The sequence below is a fragment of the Elephantulus edwardii genome, unplaced genomic scaffold, assembly GCF_000299155.1.
Source record: "Elephantulus edwardii isolate Elephantulus edwardi_28Jun2011 unplaced genomic scaffold, EleEdw1.0 scaffold00181, whole genome shotgun sequence".
Lineage (NCBI taxonomy): Eukaryota > Metazoa > Chordata > Mammalia > Macroscelidea > Macroscelididae > Elephantulus > Elephantulus edwardii.
This window is the reverse complement of record NW_006399931.1, coordinates 97,850-116,615: the sequence shown is the minus strand read 5'-3', so window position 1 is coordinate 116,615 and position 18,766 is coordinate 97,850. Positions and strand designations below refer to the sequence as shown.

Here is an 18,766-nt window from a genome sequence, read left to right as displayed (position 1 = left end):
TATGAGGTGGATTGATTCAGTGACTGGGGTAATTGGGATGGGTGTGTCAGAGACAGTGAGGTTGGCGCAGGATAGAGCAGGGTTTAGGGCTGTTGTACATTGGGTCGCTATCAGTCTCTAGTGACTCGACGGCACATAACAACAAGAACAGTCTCAATTACAAGTTATATTTTGACTCTGGGAAATCATAAAATGAGAGAATGAAGCTATGCTGTCCTATACATTCTTTTTCTATCTAGAATTTTAATTTTTTTATTTGTTTGTTTTGTTCTTATTTGCTCCTTTTAAGGGAAAGGAAGAGCATGTTGCTGTTGTTTTTAAGTGCTGTCAGATTGGCTCGAGATCATTGCAGCTCTGTGCACAGGAGAGCGAAACCTGCTGATGCTGGGCCATCCTCCCGATCTCTGTCCGGTCCTTGCAGTCCATGTGTCGGTCATCTTGTTGAGGCCCTTCCTCTTCCTCTACTCATCCTCTGCATTTCTAAGAATGATGTCTTTCTAAGAACTAGCCCACCCTGAGAATGTGTTCAAAGTCCGTGAGATGATATCTCACCATCCTTGCTTTTAAGGAGCACTCTGGTCGCACTTCCTCCAGGACAGATTTGCTTGCGCTTTTTTTTGTTGTTGTTGTTTTATATTTTGGGGTTTTTTTTAGTTGTTGTTGGTTTTTAAAAATTTTTTTTTAAAGATCATTCAGTTTATTACAAATATTTAGTATTGGCCTCCCACATTTCCCCCCTTTCGTTTTTTTCATAATTATGTTATCATCTAGACGGGCATAGATTTGGTTGTTCCTTTGGCAGTGGGTGGTATACTCAGTACTCTTTGCCAACACTGCATCCCGATTTTGCATTTGGAAATATTGGAAATGGATCATTTAGCCATTTTGAGATAAAGCCAGATCTAGGATCTGAGGTCTGTGTTTTCAGTAAGTTACTGGGTATCTATTTTTTAGTTAGACTGTGAGCCTCAGAGCAAACTAATGCTTACAAATACTTTAGAAACTCTATTCAAGCATGCATATACTCTTGTTGTGGACTTCTCTAGGTTATTCTTTGTTGTTGTTGTTATGTGCCGTCGAGTTGTTTGCGACTCATAGCGACCCTATGTACAACAGCCCTAAACCCTGCTCTATCCTGTGCCAATCGCATTGCCTCTGACACACCCATCCTGATTACCCCAATCACTGAATCAATCCACCTCATAGAGGGTCTTCCCCTCCTGCGCTGTCCCTCTACTCTACCCAGCATGATGTCCCTCTCCAAAGACCTGTCTCTCCTTGCAACATGTCCAAAGTATGTCAGACGAAGCTCCAGAATCTTTGCCTCCAAGGAGTAGCCTGGTTTAACCCTCCCTAGGATGAATCTGTTTGTTTTCTTGCAGTCCATGGTACATTCAATACTCTTCTCCAGCACCACAGCTCAAAGGCATCGATTCTCCTTCTATCTTCCCTAGTCATTGTCCAACTCTCTGATGTATAACAAGTGATTGCAAAGACCATAACCTGTATCAGGTGCACCTTCGTCTCCAAGGAGACACTGTTGCTCTTGAGTACTTTAGAGAGGTTCCTAACAGAAGACTTTCCCATCGCAATACGTTTTTTTATTTCCTGGCTGCTGGTGCCAAGAGCGTTGACTGTGGAGCCGAGCAAACTGAAGCTGTGAACAATCTCAATCTCTTCGCCATCCATCCTGATGCTGCCAATTGGTCCAGTGGTGAGAATCTTTGTCTTCTTGACATTGAGCCTCAGTCCATACTGAAGGCTGCAGTCCTTGACCCTCTGCAGTAAGTGCATGAGGTCCTCCTCAGTTTCACCAAGCAAGGTTGTGTCATCTGCATAATGCAGATTGTTGATAGATCTTCCACCAATCCTAACACCACGCGTCTCCTCATAGAGCCCAGCCTCTCGGATAATCTACTCTGCATACAGGTTGAAAAGGTATGGAGATAGGACACATCCCTGGCACACACCCTTCCCAATTTTGAACCATTCAATGTTGCCCTGCTCTGTTCTGACGACTGCCTCTTGGTCCAAGTATAGGTTTCGCATTAGCACGATTAAATTCTAGGAAAAAATTTTAATGCTGACTGAATGGTTTTTGCTAATGTACTACTTGGCTACTGTGGCAAGAATTAATATGAGTGTAGAGAGTTTTGAGAGGTAAATAAATGTTAAACTAGAAATAATCTTTGTGATTTCTAGAAATAAATTCTTTTAGTCTGAATCTATTAGCTTTGTTGCATTTACATGGTAATACAGTCTAGACAACTTTTAATTTCCACCTGTTTAACAGCTCTATCGGAAGGATTCTTTCAAAACAAATTCATTTTGGCTTAAAGAAAAAGATATTAATTAAACTGACTATAACCTGTTAATACAGTTAAGAAAGTACAATCACATTTTTTAAACAGCTTCTAGAGCAGGAAGTCAAGAATAAACAAATATGTCTTGAAGACAGTGCAGTCAGAGTGCTTCCGGGAGGCAAAGATGATGAAGCTTCACCTTACATACTTGGGGGATGTTGCTAGGAGAGACTGTTTCTTGGAGAGACACATAAAGCTTAGAAAGGTGGAGGGTCAGTGAAGGAGAGGAAGACCCTCAACAAAGTGGATTGACATGGTGACTGCAACAATGGCCTTGAGTGTGTCAGAGAATGTGAGGATGGCCCAGGATAGGACAGGGTTTGGATCTGTTGTTCACAGGGTCATTATAAGTTGTACTTGACTCAACAGCACTTAACAACAAAGCAGGGAAGTACTATAAACAACTTTTCCCCTTTAATTAGAGGAAAATAACTCAAGACAGACATTGAGGTTCTTCTCATAAGAAGAAGGGATTTTTCCCCCTCCTCCCTGTTTTGACTGATCCTTAGACTATGAAGAACTGTAGAAGGGGAGAGCTGTTCTGGGCAGAGTGTGCACTACGTCTCAGCCTTTTTGATCACTGTCAACCCAGTCACTTGCTGCTTTGGTAAATTAGTAAGAGATAGCAAAAGCACTTTACAATCATTGTAACTGAGTATTTCTTGTCTGCACTAGACTCAAAGTTCTGAGAAGATAAGCCTGTGCCGTAACCTCAGCACGCAGACTGTGTGTGACTGGTACAGAGTGGATACACAGTGGATGACCCGATGAGGGAGTGGCTGAATGAATTAACAGCCTCATTAAGTATATTCTGGTATAACCCCTACTTCATATACACCCCAAATCACAGGCTGAGACTGCACCTCGAGGCTGTTTGGCTCCTGAACATAAAACCACTAGACCTGTATGCCCATGGGGGTAAGTTGAAGAAAGGCATAAAAACCATCAACACTCTGAACAAGGCCTTAGAATCCCAAGATATTCCAAATGGAAACATTTTCTTCAAAAACAGTTGCCCTGGACATTTGGATCAGGTTATGGAGCCGTCTGCTACCTCTCTTCCCTCCGTTTCCCCTGAGCCTCCAACCTGTAACCGATTTCTGAATATTGACTGGTGAGAAATGACTGCTCAGGAAGCTACCTGGGCTCAGCTTCCAGGGGGACTCTGAGAGCTCCCACTCACTGTAGGAGGGGGAACCCTAGATTTTTTTGTACAGATTAGCGTCTTTCAAGAACAAAAGTCTCTTTGGGGATTTACTAATTCCCTCACCTCCCCTGGTGCTCGTGTTCCTTCCCATTGCCTCGTGTAATGACTTTGCTGCAGGCAGTTTTCCAGTTCCAAGAGAGATACACAAGCCCCTGCTCCGTTCGGGCCATGCCTGATTAATGGGGCAAGGTCAGACTTGCCTTTTCCAGCCCTCCCACAGATAGACCCTGTGCTGAGAAATCCCAGCAATGCCTTAATTCTCTAGCTTCAAGTAGATGAGACCCAGGCAGTGCCAAGCCTTTGCAGTCTTCTCTCCTTAAAAGTGATGCAGTATTTTTCCCCATCAAGAAAGTGATATGTAATGCCTTGTGGAACTTGCATTTTAAACCCCCAACTCACTCCAAAATCTTGGAAGAAACTATCCTCAGAACCATTATTGTCATTCAAGGAAGAAAATTGCTTTAAATCATCCAGTAAATAATTAACAACTCTAGCAGTTTATGAAAATAAAAAACCGGCATCAGTTGGGCATGTGCATACCAGCAGCAGCTGCCTGTCAGTCTCTCATTGGAAGCTCAGACCTTTCACCTTTCAGTGTGTGTCACTAAATGGATTCGTTATCAGAACATCTTATTATACAAGAACAGTTTTTAGCCACTTCTCTGGGAAATGCCTACGACCCGCTGAGATCAGCAAAAAGGGAACATTCTGAATCCTTCATTGTCATTATCTAATTGGGTCTGTGGCAGGATTCAGCCGCATCAGAGCTGGTCTCAAAAAAGAAAGCTTTTGTGAGGCCAGACAGAAACTTTTTTGTGTGAGTCTTAATTACTTTCCCATGGATTCCTTGTTTTTCAGGTCCTATCAGTTCAATTATTAAACTCAAACACAAATTCTGTCAGGAACTTGAGCAGCAACAGAAGGGAAGTTGGGGTCCCAGAAAACCCTGAGTCAGTGGCGATGCCATCGCATTAGAAATCAACCTAGTTCCACCATCATGCAACCTCTCTCCCTCCTCACGTAGTCAAAGACCTCTCCTGAAAATAAATTAGCCCTGGATTCCCAGTTAGTTCAGGGAGAAGTGGCCTTGGCAATCACGCTCCGCTTTCACTCTGGCCTATAGATAGCACTTTCCAAAGATGATCAACACAGTTCCTTGGTGCCACATAGGTGCTACCAGATATAAAAAAACCTAAGGCGCTACATGACCTGAGAGATGTGATGGTCTGCTTCTGTGGGATTAAAGACTAGAAAACTTCATGGGGCAAGTCTACTCTTTCATACAGGGTCAGAGCTGAAAATCGACTCAAGGCATCTAACAAAAACAACGGCAGATGGCTGAAGGAGCTCAGTTCGTGTCACAGTTTGATGAAGCCATTTTTTCCCTAAGGGTTCTTTATTCTGTCATTCCAGCTGCTTCATATACAGATAGCTCTGATGATGAGACCTCCCCCAGGGACAAGCAGCAGAAGAATTCTAAGGGGAGCAGTGACTTCTGTGTCAAGAACATCAAACAGGCAGAATTCGGACGGAGAGAAATTGAAATTGCTGAACAAGGTAAAGAAAGCAAACCCCTTCTCCTCCTTCTCAGTGAGCCTGTGTTGTTCTGTCCCTGCTGGGTCCATTCCTTTCACATCCTGAGTTCTGGGAGTGGGAGAAAATTGTCAGGTAGGAGAATACTTAGAACACAAGAGACCAACCTCAGGAAACACTTGAGTTTCAAGGGAAGAGAAGCCCTGGGAGTGTAGATGAAACTCTCCATGCAAAGAAGAGGAGAGAGCCTGGGTTAGAAGGGCTGGGATCTTGGGAATTGCAACCCTGGAGCACTGGCCTCTGAAAGCAGCTTCTGTGAAGGGGCTGATGGAAGAACAGCCATGCTCCTTGGGTTTCCGCTGGCGGGATTGTCACAGGTACAGTGGTAGACTTTTCTTGTGGGGCACCTGTGGATGGACTGAGACTCTGACCTTATGTTTAACACCTGAGTACATTGCCCATTTGTATCACCCAGTGACTCCCCAGCCCCTTTTCCCCCACTCTCTGTTTTTATACCATTTTATTACAGTTAAGCAACACATCTTTCTTTCCAAGGTTAGTTGATTTTTGGAGTCTATTTGGCCACTTATGTTAGTATACTAATTCTGTCTCTGGTCTGCTTTGAGTAATTGTGTGCCCTTGAGTCAGAACCAACCCATAGCTGACCTTCCATTGAGTTTTCAGAGGCAGTAAATCTCACAGGAGTAGATTATCCATCCTTCCGCAGAGTAGCTGATGGATTAGAACCAGGTGCCTTTGAGAAAAAATATTTGATGATGACATTTCTGACAAGGGACTCCTAACTTAAATTTATAAAGCACTGCAGTCCATCAACAAGACAAGGACTGAGAACCCAATTACAAAATGGGCAGAAGACATGTAAAGACTCCCCAGCCCTTTTTAAAAGGAAAATCGAGTTGTAATGTCCATGTCCTTGATAAACCTAATCTAACAGAAGAAGGATTTTTTTACCTCTTATTCCTCCCTCTAATATTATTGTGTGGGCCTTTTCAGAAATGCCTGCACTGATGGCTTTGCGGAAGAGAGCTCAAGGAGAAAAGCCTTTGGCTGGAGCCAAAATTGTGGGTTGCACACACATCACTGCACAGACTGCTGTAAGTTCTTTCCTTTCTGCGCAAGAAAGCATTAGTTACGAGCAGCTACTAGTTATTAAGTTGTTAAGTCCAGTGTGCTGAGCCTGGGGTTAAGGGTTAACTAATAGTTGTTTGTTGTTTAATGCCGTCGAGTCGTAGACGACTCATAGCGACCCTTTGAAACGAACAGCCTGAGCACAGTACCTCGTTAAATCTCACAGTGATCAGGGAAAGCAGGTATTCTTATTTTCATTTTATAAGCAAGGAAGCTGAGACTCAGAGAGTAAAGAATTTGTCAAGGTCGTACAGCTGCTACTTCATAGAGTTAGTATTTCAGTGAAAGTGTACTGACTCCCAGACTTGTTTTCTCTACTATGGTACATTGCTTAACTTCCTTTCCAGTCACTTCTACGAAGCAACTCTGAGGTAGATTGTTTTCAGCTATAAATAGGAGAAAATCTAATTTCACCTGGCTGTTCCAAGATAATTTCTTATTTTTTCTTAGAGTTTTTAAAATTTATTTTTTATTGTTATTTAAGTGAAGGTTTACAAAGCAAATTAATTTTTCCTTCACGCAGTCGTAAACGTTTTATTTTGTAACATTATTTACCCACAATGTAACAGCACTTTCTCCTCTCCCTCCTGTAATTCTGATTTCCCTTAATCCTTCTGGATATCACTGTGGTGTCCCTTTCATTACTGATACTACACTGATCATCCCCCTAACTTTAGTGTCTTTCCCTTTCCCTTTCTCTCTCTCTCTGTGTGTGTGTGTGTGTGTGTGTGTGTGTGTGTGTGTAATGTCAGATTGGGTCTGACTGGTACAGGAGGCAATTGTCCCTCCTTTTTCAGCAGAGCATCTGGTGGATTCGAACCACATACCTCTGGGATTGTAGTGCAGCTTCTTGCCACTCGGACACCAGAGCTTCCTACCCTTCACCTTTCTTAATATGAACCTGCTTACTATTCCTCTCTCTCTCTCTCTCACTTCTCATCCATGTTTATCCTGCAAAAATTATTCTCTCAATATGTAAACTTCTCCTTTGCTTTTCATAACGGTAGTCTTATACAATATTTGTCCTTTTCTGACTGATTTATCTCACTTAGGATGATGTCCTAAATAATCCGTATTATATAGTATTTCCTAAATTCTTTATTGTTTTTCAGTATTGTGTAAATACTCCATTTTGTGAATGTACTATAACTTCATTATCCATTTGTCTGTTGATGGAACTTAAATTGTTTCCATGTGTTTGCTGTTACAGATAATGCTACAAAAAGAACATAAGTGTGTATATGTCTGTTCAGGGCATGACTCTTACTTCTTTGGAGTTTATACCTAGTATTGGGATTGCTGGATCAAAGTTGATTCTATTTCCAACTTTCTTAGGAAGCACCACACTATTTTCCATAGGAGTCATATATCATTTTACATTCCTACCGGCAGTGTGTGAGAATTCCAGATTTTCCACACTGTAAGGGAATTTACTGTTATACAGTAAGAAGTCCAGGGTCAGGCCAACTTCAGATGAGCTCTATGGGGTTTTTTGTAGCATTATTTCTAACAGCAAAGATATGGAAACAACTTAAGTTCCATCAATCGTCCCACCTCCCTGTCCTCTCTTGGAGCTGCCCCCTTGGCGTTCTTATTTCATCTTCTCATTGGTAGCAAGATGGCCACAACTATCCCAACCATCAGTAGCTGATGAACAAGGAAAAGGGCCATTTCTTCCTCTCCCAAAAGCAAGGGACCCTTGTCGGGAGTCCAGTAAAACATTTAATCAGGTTTCACTGAGCAGAATTGGATGATGTGTACATGCCTCACCAACAGTGAACTGGAGTCACTGTGATTGGCTTAGGCCAGTGATGTCTCAACTCTCAGATTCAGTGCCCCTTTTAATATAAGAAAATATTTTGTAGTGTACCTGTATGATTCTGAAAAGAAATTCTGATCAATTGTGTACATGTAAATATGATACTTTAAAAATAAATGTAAAAATAAATAAATATAAAATATCATCTGAAATATGAGTAGGAATAAAAGGGAAATTGTTTATAATAAAATAATGAATATTTCAGTATGCAAATGCCTAGGCACATTTATTAGTGTTAGAACAGCCAGATATTTGTACTTAATTCATAGCATCATTTGAATGAGAATGCAAAGAGATGGAAATGAGCTATTGACTTCAGAACATCAGAGCAGTATTTCTAATAATTTGGTTTCGTGAACAAGTAAACAACTCTTCATGTATTTCTGAATATCACCACCTAGAAGGATGAATTTGCTCTTGATTCACAAAGTAGTGCTTTTCTCGAAAAAGTATCACTAATTTGTGTTAACACTGCCGATACTTTTTTGCTAATATGTGAAATAGAGTAAGATTCCAAATTCAGATGAGTATAAATACTGGGTAAATAGAGAAAATTATTTTAAAAATTATAAATCATTTTTACTGATGAAATGTGAACTTCCATTGGGACATTTGAAAATTGCCCGTGATATGGCTCCATTTCACATTGTAAGACTGTCCTGCACATTCGGGATGCCCACACGCCTCCCCCTGCCCACTGAATTCTAGTAGCACTCCTAATTATTGTGATTAAAAAAGAAAACACCCCAACACCCCAAACAAAAAAACCCTACAGATTTCTAAAGCACTTCTCTTGAGAACCACTGCTTCGATATCACCAAGACAATGATAGATAAAGCCAACAAGAATGACTTCTAGAGGAAAACTAATATAATAGTCTAGAATCTTTTCTAAGCTCAGGAGCATCTCGACAGCTAGATCAACTTTGCAAAGATTGTCTTTCTTGAAGCACCCCAGGTACGTGGCCCCGGTTCTGAATAAGGGCAGTAGAGACTCACTGCTCAAGTCACAGACACCCTCCCCCACTTAGCATCTTCACTTGGCGACTTCTCGTATGTTCTCTAAGGAAAAGAGTACCTTCAATAACCAAAAGTGAGATAATACATTGAAAACTATGTCTTTGTGGAACTACAAACTAATCAACCTAGGCAGAGATACTCTTGGAACCTTTTCTGAATCACCTTAGTCAGGGACATGAGACTTTGGGGTAGTGTCTTAAAATAGCAGGTGTTTGTCTACTGTCTCGTGTTGCTAACTCATATCTAGTTTGCTTTTACCCCCTGACTCACCGAAGATTAACTCTTTACAAGCTTCCTTCTCTATCTTTTCCTGAATGGACTAAACACAACCAGTTTATCAGTTTTAATAATATTATTTCATTGCTTCAATTTCATATTTTTCCTTTTCCCTTTTTGAAACACGTAATCACAAAGAAGTCTTGTTTTCTTTTGTGATGTTTTGGACATCTGTTTCTCTGAAAAAAGAATGCATGTTCATTTCATAGTATTATCACAGTATTTAATGTAGAAAGACAGTCTCTTAACCCCTGTCCCAAAAACTCTCTACATGGCTCATAAACTTGGATATATTTATATTTTTCAGGGGAGCATCTCTTGTTGATTCAAACCAGGATTTGTTAAACCAGCTTTCAAACAGAATTCTCCTCCTTCTCCAGCCTGTCTACATTCCTATTTAATCCCTCAGAGCTAGTAGGCTTCACTCATAGTTCTTTGAAGAGACCACATATTCTTGGTATCAATCATTTTTCTTTAGAAGATTAGTTTTTATTGCTTAGTCTCAGAATATTTTTTTTATTTGACAAATTCATAAATCCTATTTGTGGGAATTCAGAATTTCTTTAAATTGAAAAGGAAAATGGAAAACCAAAACCAGGTATTTAAAAATAGAGTGAACTATGTATTAATTCACATGAGTAGTGCATCATTAACTAGCTTTGAGACCTTGGGCAAGTGTCTTGAGAAGATTAGTCTAAATCAATGGGCTCTCTTAAGTTTTCTTTTGTTTTTCAGCTTGACCCATATACATGATATAATTTTTGTTACAGAAATTTTATAAAATACAGATTTTTTTAAATGAACAATACAATACCAGTAGGTAATGATAACCACTGTTAGTAACCTAACTTAAAATTATTGTGCCTAAACATATATAATAAAATGTCATTTTAACTCTTTTTAAGTTTTCTATTTCATGACATTAATATGTTGCACAATCATCATTATTTTTTTCCAAAAGTGTTTCATCATCACAAAAACAAGCTCCATACTCCTTAAGTCATAATTAAACATTCCTCCCCTCTCCTGGTTCCTGGTAAGCACTAATAAACTTTTGTCTCTATACACTTGTATATTCTAGATGTTTCATATAAAATGAGATCAAATATTATTTGTTCCTTTCTGTCTGACTTAACTAAACATGCTTTCAAGGCTCAGCCATGTCATAGCGTGTATCCAACCTTCGTTTCTCTTTATGGCTGGATCCGGAATTCCATTATATTTATGTACTCCAGTCTGTTTATCCTTTCATTGATTGACAGACACTTGAGTTGTTTTCATCTTTTGTCTACCCTTAAGTGAATATTCGTAAACAAATGCCTATTTGAGTCCCAGTTTTCAAATCGTATGGGTATATTCACACACCTAGAACTAGAAATATTAGATCATATGGTAATAATGTGCTAACCTTTTTTTGAGGAACTCTCAAACTTTGCTGAGACAATTCCTATCTCCTTTCCCTTCACTTGAAGAATTTAACCCCCTATGAGAAAAGAATAGGGAGCTCTGGTGGCCTAGACCTGATAAGAAGCTGTGCAGCAATCCCAAAAGGATGAAGTTCAAATCCCCGAGCTACTCCACAAGAAAAGGATGGACACTCTCCTCCCATGTGATTTACTGCCTCTGAAAACCCACGAGAGCTGAGTCAGTGCTGACTCTGCAGCACAAAACAAGGAGAAAAGGATGTGGGCAAATGAACTGATATTATGACTGACTCCCAGGGCAGCCAATCAGCTCTTGTTAAGGGAGGTTCTCTTTGGTGCCCTGCCCACCCACCCCTAGTGTCTCTTGGGAAGACCAAGTGATGGCTTCACAAGAAAGACTTGCATGTGAGAGGCATTTCTTTATGCCTGGAGCTCCCAGAAGCTCCGAGTGGATTCATTTTCCTACATCTTGCCTCTAGGAATTTGTTACATTTTTCTTACCCTCATGTATGGCAGCTGCTGCTTCTGTAATCTGTCTAAGGTGAAATAGGACTTGTCCCTCTCTGTAGTTCAGTTTGAGTTCTCCCTAAAGGCGAGTTCTGAAGAGGTTCTTCAGAGCAGTTTGGAAATCACTGGCCTGGATTATTCCTGATGTCCTTTCCTATTGCAGCCATTATTGAATTATGTATACTCTGAGTTGTCTTGACCAGTTGCTTGGCCCAGGTTTGCTCATTCCCCTCTTTCTCTTTATCACAGGTGCTTATGGAGACCCTGGGTGCGTTGGGGGCTCAGTGCCGCTGGGCTGCCTGCAACATATACTCCACTCTCAACGAAGTGGCAGCTGCTCTGGCAGAAAGCGGTAAGATCTGTGGCCTGGCCTTTGTGTTTTGGCTCAAGTGAGTCTCTGAAAGCTCAATGTGAAATCTTTAAGGAAGGTTGATAGTAGAAATCTATATGAGGAGAAATCACTATACTTGATAAATTTCATCTCTTCTCTGTATCTCATCAAATGTGACCTTATTAACGTCCTTGCCGTACAGTTGGCAAATATCTAGAACTAATAATATTCTAATAATATTTCATGATTAGCTACTGCATTGCCAGAACTAATTAGAACAAACTAATTGGAGTAGCATCCTATACTTCTTGCTCTCTACGGTAATAGGAACTTGAGAAGAAAATGCTGCAGGTATTATTTTGTGGCCCTGCTGGCTTCCCAGACAGCTGTTTGCCCTTATTTAATGTTTCATGTTTCTGCTTCAGCGGTAGAGAGGATTTGCCCTAGCAGATTAATATTTGATTGCTTATACTTGAAGAACAACAGAAGTAGAGAAGTTTGGACTCTGACGGCAGCTCACCTTCTGTCTGACAGCACAGCGGACATGTGGGGACATACACTTGTTCAGAGCTCCTGGGAAGGGCCAGGATGCTGCTAGCACCCTGGTGTGACATCTGTTTGCTCATTTGTAATTAAAAAATTATTGATATAGGAGATATGAATAGAAAAGGGAGCAAATCTTAGATGTACAGCCCCATGAATTATACATACACACTTGCATTTTTTAAAAATGTTTATTGACCTACTTTAAGAGTGTAAGAGTGAGACAACATATTTACTCTCAGAATCTGAAATTTTGGAAGTTAAAAAAAACCTCAAATTCATTGCCGTTGAGTCAGAAGCAACTCACAGCTGGCCCTCTAGCAAGTTCACAGAGGTTGTAAATCGAATGGGAGGAGATTGCCCATTTTTTCCCCATAGAGCAGCTGATTGATTCGGACTACCTGCCTTTGGATTGGCAGCTCATCTGGGCTACCAGAGTAAATAGTGGTGGTAATGGTGAGTGTTAGCTTCAAAAAAGTTAAATATGACTCAGAGAAACCTTATAAACAATAGATCTGAATCCTGTCCTCTCCTATGCCAACTTCCTCATCTCTGATACACTTGAGCACATTTTTGCAGTCACTGTATTCAATCCATCTCATTGGGAGTCTCCCTTTCTTCATTGACCCTCCACCTTTCCCAACGTGATGTCACTTTCCAAGGAATAACCTCTCCTTGGCAACATGTCCAAAGTCTGAGAGACAAAGCTTTGCCATCTTTGCCTGCAAGCGCACTCTGGCTGCACTTACTCCAATGAAGCTCTCTCTATTCTTTTGTCAGGCTATGGGATATTCAGTATTCTCATCCAACACCACCATCAAAAGCATCAACTTTTCTTCTCTCCTCCTTATTCATTATCTAGCTCTCAAATGCATAGCAAGTGATTGGAAAGACTGTGACCGGAACCAGGTACATGATAATCTTTAAACTGACATCATTGCTCTTCAGTATTTTGGAGAGGTCCCTGACAACCAGTTTGCCCAGTGCCATATGTCTCCTGATCTCCTGGCTGCTGGTACCAACAGTGTTGATTGTTGATCCAAACAAGGTTGTTGGAAGCAATTGTCAGGAAATCAAACAATGCACGGCAATGGGAAAATCTGCTGTCAAAGCCCTCTTTAAAGTGGTAGAGAGCAAGGATGTTGCTTTGAGGACTAAGCTGTGCCTGACACAAGCCATCGTGTTTTCAGTTGCTTTCTGTGCATCCGAAAGTTAGACGATGAATAAGGAAAATTGAAAAATTGATGCCTTTGCTTTGTGTTGTTCTTATGAACTGCCAAGAGAACAAACAAATTTGTTTTGGAAAAAGTGTAGAGTGTTTCTTAGTGGCAAGGACGATGAAGCTTTCTCCCACATACTTTGAACGTGTTCTCGGGAGAGGCTAATCCCCGGAGTAGGGCACCATGCTTGGAAATGTGGAGGTTCAGAAAAGGAGAGGAGGACCTTCAGTGAGGTGGATTGACCAGTGCCTGCAGCGATGGGGGTGAGGGCAGCCGAGTGTGCGAGGATGCCACAGCGTGGGTCCTGGTTGAGATCTGCTGTGCACAGGGTTACCTGAAATGGACTCAGTGACACTTGGCAACAACAACAAACTGAACTCAGACCTCAAACTCACTGCAGCCCAGTCAGTTTCTTCCCGTAGCAGCCTTCCATCGCGTTGTCGAGCCTGTAAATCATAGTGGACAGAGACTGCCCATCTTTTTCCCACAGAGACACTGGTGGGTTCAAACTGGGGGAAGCATTCGCCTTCCGGGTCAGCAGCACGACTTACTGTGAGCTACAACAGCAGAGCTCCCTTGAATGATGCTGATCCAAGGTCGTATGTCATAAATGCCACCAAGCCAAAAGCCAGTGCCATCAAGTTGATTCTACCTCATAGTTACCCACGTTGGAATAGAGCTGCTGCGGAGAGTTTCCGTGGCTGTGAATCTCTGTGGAGCAGACGGCCATGTCTTTCTTTGTGGAGTGGCTTGTGAGTTTGAAGCACCACTGGTTTATTAGCAGCCTAGATCTGTAACACTGTGCCACCAGGGCCTCTCTGTAAATGACACAATCAATCAGAAATCCAGTACACAAATGATTGGCTTATAAAAGTCCTGATTAACTTAAGAGATCACTTCCGACTGGCTTCATCACTGGCGCTAGGACTGGGCCGTGAGGCATGTGGATATTTTAACATGGGGTGGGGCTCAGATAGGAGGGCTAAGGTAGAGAAGCACGGACGATGAAAGAGTAGCTGAGAAATGGCACTGGCTCTGGTTTGAGTTGGTGAATAAATATTTCTGGGTTGTTTCTTTATCCTTTTTTTAATTATTATTATTTGTGTGTGTGTGTGTGTGTGTGTGTACCGTCAAATCAGATCTGACTAGTACAGGAGGAGATTGTCCCTCCTTCCTCGGCAGAGCATCTGGTGGATTTGAACTGTGCGCCTCTGGGATTGCAGTGCAGCTTCTTGCCACTCTTTATCCTCTTTAATCATGTTTTTTAGGGCCCATCGTATTTTGCCCCTTTTGCTCGAGTTGTTTAAGCTAGCACGAGTCCAGTGCCCACCAGAGACAGTGGAATGGGCAGAGGGCTGGAGGCAGTGCCAGCCAGTGAAGAAAGCTTGTCCAGGAGCAGAGCAGCCTGGGAGTTCAGCATGGGAAAAGCTGGAGTCCGACTGCCCAGGTGTGGGGCTGGCCCTTTTTCCAGGCTTTCATGGTTTCCCTTTTTTCTTTTCTCAGGATTTCCTGTCTTTGCCTGGAAAGGAGAGTCAGAAGATGACTTTTGGTGGTGCATTGACAGATGTGTGAATGTGGAGGGCTGGCAGCCAAACATGGTGGGTCGCGTTGCTGCTAACACAGTTTCACTGGGTTGGGAGGGGCCTGGGGATGCCACGGGCTGGGAGAGGGATTCCCAAGCAGAAGGAAGAAGAGTGACTTTTCTCTTTTATAACTTGGGTTTCCCACAGAACTGGATGCTTGTTTCTCTAACGGTAGAATATCGTTGTCTTGGACCCCGAGAGGATCCAGTGCCTTACTTACTGCGTCTTTAGAATTCTGAGTGTCCATCCTGTACATTGTCCTCCTTGCCCCGCCCTCAAACAAAGGAAAGCAAAAAACCTGGAAAGATCACAAGTTCAAATCTCTACTCTTTATTCCTCCTCTACCTCAAAAGATCAGGCAGTTTTGGGGTTTTCACTTTTGACTTCCTCACACATACTTTTGTTTCCATATTTAGTTTTTGAAAACTGGTAGCACCTTAGATTCACAGGGAGAGGCAGAAAGCTGTGCAAAATATGTAGTCCTTTCCCTTTGCAGACATTTCTGTCTGTAAAAAAGAGAAGGAATTGAGGAATCCGCTCCTGTGATAACCCTTGTGCTCTTATCCCACCACCGCTGTCTGGGAGAGGGCTGAGCAGGCTGCGGCTGGTGCATGGGGAAGAGAGGCAGCCTCTCCTCTGGGCGCTGTGACCTGGGTCCCACCACCGCTGTCTGGGAGAGGGCTGAGTAGACTGAGTCTGGTGCATGGGGAAGAGAGGCAGCCTCTCCTCTGGGCGCTGTGACCTGGGTCCCACCACCGCTGTCTGGGAGAGGGCTGAGTAGACTGAGTCGGGTGCATGGTGGAGGAAGGCAGCCTCTCTTCTGGGCGCTGTGACCTGGGTCCTGTTGAGGCAAGCACTGGTGTGAGGAAGAAACTAGGGCAAAGCCAGGGGAATGGTGAGGGGAGTGTGAGATCACGGCTTTAAGATGCCAGCTCGTTCCAGCAAAGTTTGACAGTGACAAGGAGGAGCATGACCGACAGACACTGAAGATGAAGAAGTGCCAAGGGGTTTACTTGGCAGAAAGCGTTATCCTGTAGTCATGCGCCTGTAGAAGCCATGGAATTGTACCCAGAGCACATTCCCAGGCTAAGGGAGCCAGCACAAGCTATCGGAGACGTAGATGAAGGGAAGAAAGACAAAGGCAGGAAGACACCTGTCTTAAGTAAACAGGATGTGAGATTTTTCTAACCTTAGGTTGGCACAGGATAGAACAGGGTTTAGGGCTCTTGTACATAGGGTCGCTATGAGTCGCAAACGACTCGACGGCACATAACAACAGCCTTAGGAAGATCCTCTGGTGACACTCATTTTTTTAATGAAAATAAGCCTTTACCTCAAGTAATAAATACATACAAAGATGCCAACACTGTGAGTCTTTTTCTTCCCCCGATGGTGTGTGATCAACATTAACGCACAGCTGAAATCACCAAGACCGTCTCTGTGTGAAAATTCTCAGGGGGTGGGGGGAGTCTTTGATGCATTTGGCCTGATGTTCTTTGTATTTATAACTTGTGCATTTATATATATTTTTTTTAATTTACTTTAAAGCACTCTAAATCATGCAAATGCTTAAGCAAGAGTTTTGTTGAACAGAATTTAGGCTGGATGGCCACTGGAGGGCTCAGATACTAAGAAAGCGCGCGGTCAGTATTCATGGAACAAACGATCTTGAAGGCTGCTATGAGCTTATGGGGCGAGGGATGGGGCGAGGACAGTCTCGGTGACATTCACGTAAGCAGGAGAGCAGAGGGAGATGAGACACACGGGAGCTACAGTTTGCCACAGAACTGGTCACTTTGCTCGTTGTTTGTAAATCAAGACCTGGGAAGGGAGACCCAAACCTGGGGAGTGCCTATCTACTGAAAACGCAGATCCTACCCAAACGCAAACCCTCCCACCCTCAGAGACGGGAGGTTCACGGCCAGTGAACCAGAGAAGGGAAATGGGAAAGAGAAAAAAAAAACACAGGGAAAGTCAGCACTTTGAAAACAAAGAAAACAGGGGAGATTGAGTGAGTGGGCCCTTCTCATCCTGGGAAGAGATGGACAATCCCAAGGGCCAGCGAGGCACTAGGATCTGGCGTTGCGTTCGGTCTCGGCCAAGCACTCCCGGACCAGACCTCGGGCGTGAATGATGCGTCGCTTCAGCCGCTCCATGGCGCTCTTGCTGCCCGCGTAGGTGGGCCTGATCTTCTTGCCCAGCTCCTCAATGATGGCCAGCAGCTCTGCGTACTTGCTCTGTGGCACCTGGCTGTTCCCAGTGCCCTGGGTGTACCCAAGGGATGGTGGCCCGTAGTCACTCAGCAGCTGGCGGTACTGGGAGGACGTGGCCATGCTGGTGGATGGAGAGTGGACACTCCCAGCCACGTTGAGGGCGGCGGCGGGCTTGTGCGCGTTCCAACACTCATTTTTTTTCAGTAGAATTTCATACTGAGAATTATGGGCTGCACTGATGTTATAACTATTAGGGATGTTATAAATATTAGAGATACGGTAAATATTAAAGATGGAAATTCCAATCTCTGTTAGAAACCTTCATTAAAAGGGAAACGTGGTTGACGAGATCAGGTGCGTTCAGGCTGGTATAGCCATAGACAGGAAATGTGGTTGAGAATAACGGGATGGACTTAATACACAAGAGTTTTCAATTGTTCGACCTGATTTTGTTTCTAACCTTTTTTGTGGCTCAGGATCAGAGACTGAAAGGGGAAATTCCTTGAGAGAGTTCATACGTGTAGAGAGAGGGAAGCTCAGGAGAGCCTTTCAGCCCCCTGGGGTACCTGTTTGGAGGGTCTCCACCAGGAAAGGAGAACACTCAGCAAATGTGAGGGCTTTCATAGAGGCTGGCCTTGAACCCCTGTTCTCCAGGTGTTTTAGCTGAGCCAGAGAAAACAGATGAAGAGATCAGGTGGTAGGCACCAGGTTGGGGATTTTGTGTACCCTGGAGTCCAGAGTGATATTTTTGGCACTTCTAATTAAGTTGATAATTGATGGGACTGCAAAATAGGGGCATGCCAGTAGAGGGCAACTCAGCTCGGTGGACTTGGCAAGGGCATGGGTAACCATTCGGAAAGTCCTGCATCTCTCATTCAGCAGGCTGAAGTGCCGCCGTCCCGAAGTGCTGGGTATTCCACAGTCTGGTCCTCCTTTCGCTCATTTCTGCCTCCGAAGCTGTCCTCTGATGGTGGAAGCTCCAGTGGGCACAGCCTTGTTTTTATCTTTAATCCCAGGCTGAAATAGTGATGAGCTGTTCAGAGGCACACTGGCACACCTACATGCTGCGATTTCCCAGTTATTTTTCATTTGGTTTATACAGCGTGTAAGGCTGAGTCAGGCAAAATCCTACAGTGCTGCCTGAGATTCTGGGGCTGTACTCTAGGAGGAGTACCGGATTAGGAAATGCCATTTCACAAACCATAATTCTGAGAGGGACATGCGTTATCTGATCTTTAAATTAACCCTTTACTGATGGCAGTATAGTCTATAGTTAAAACAGCAGAAATCTGCTAAGGGTCAGCCTTTCTTACTATCTATCTATAGTGCTTCCATGAGTTAGTAGTCTAGATAACCACTCAAGCTCTTAATCTCTAAGACATTCCTTGGTTAGGTTACTGTGTGTGGTGAGAAATACGTCATGCGGGAAGGGTATTTGGCTGTAAGAATCATAACTGGACTTTCACTCCCTCACTGTCTTTTGCTTCAGTACAATGACTCCTGGTAGGTTCTGGTGTTACCACAACCATACAGGAAATGCAGCGCCTGTCCTGTGGTCATTACAAGTTGAGGTAAAAGA

At 43.0% G+C, this 18,766-nt stretch overlaps 1 protein-coding gene and 1 pseudogene across 1 annotated transcript in view; one reads left to right on the top strand and one right to left on the bottom strand.

The window, feature by feature from the left end:
- Positions 1 to 18,766, top strand: part of AHCYL2 (adenosylhomocysteinase-like 2) — a 62,900-nt gene that overhangs the window by 9,580 nt on the left and 34,554 nt on the right. The window contains exons 3-6 of the mRNA XM_006896045.1: positions 4,984 to 5,127; positions 6,118 to 6,218; positions 11,547 to 11,649; positions 14,895 to 14,989. Of these exons, the coding sequence (XP_006896107.1) occupies positions 4,984 to 5,127; positions 6,118 to 6,218; positions 11,547 to 11,649; positions 14,895 to 14,989 (443 nt within the window). The remainder of the gene's footprint in view (positions 1 to 4,983; positions 5,128 to 6,117; positions 6,219 to 11,546; positions 11,650 to 14,894; positions 14,990 to 18,766) is intronic.
- LOC102845766 lies at positions 17,044 to 17,361 on the bottom strand (annotated as a pseudogene).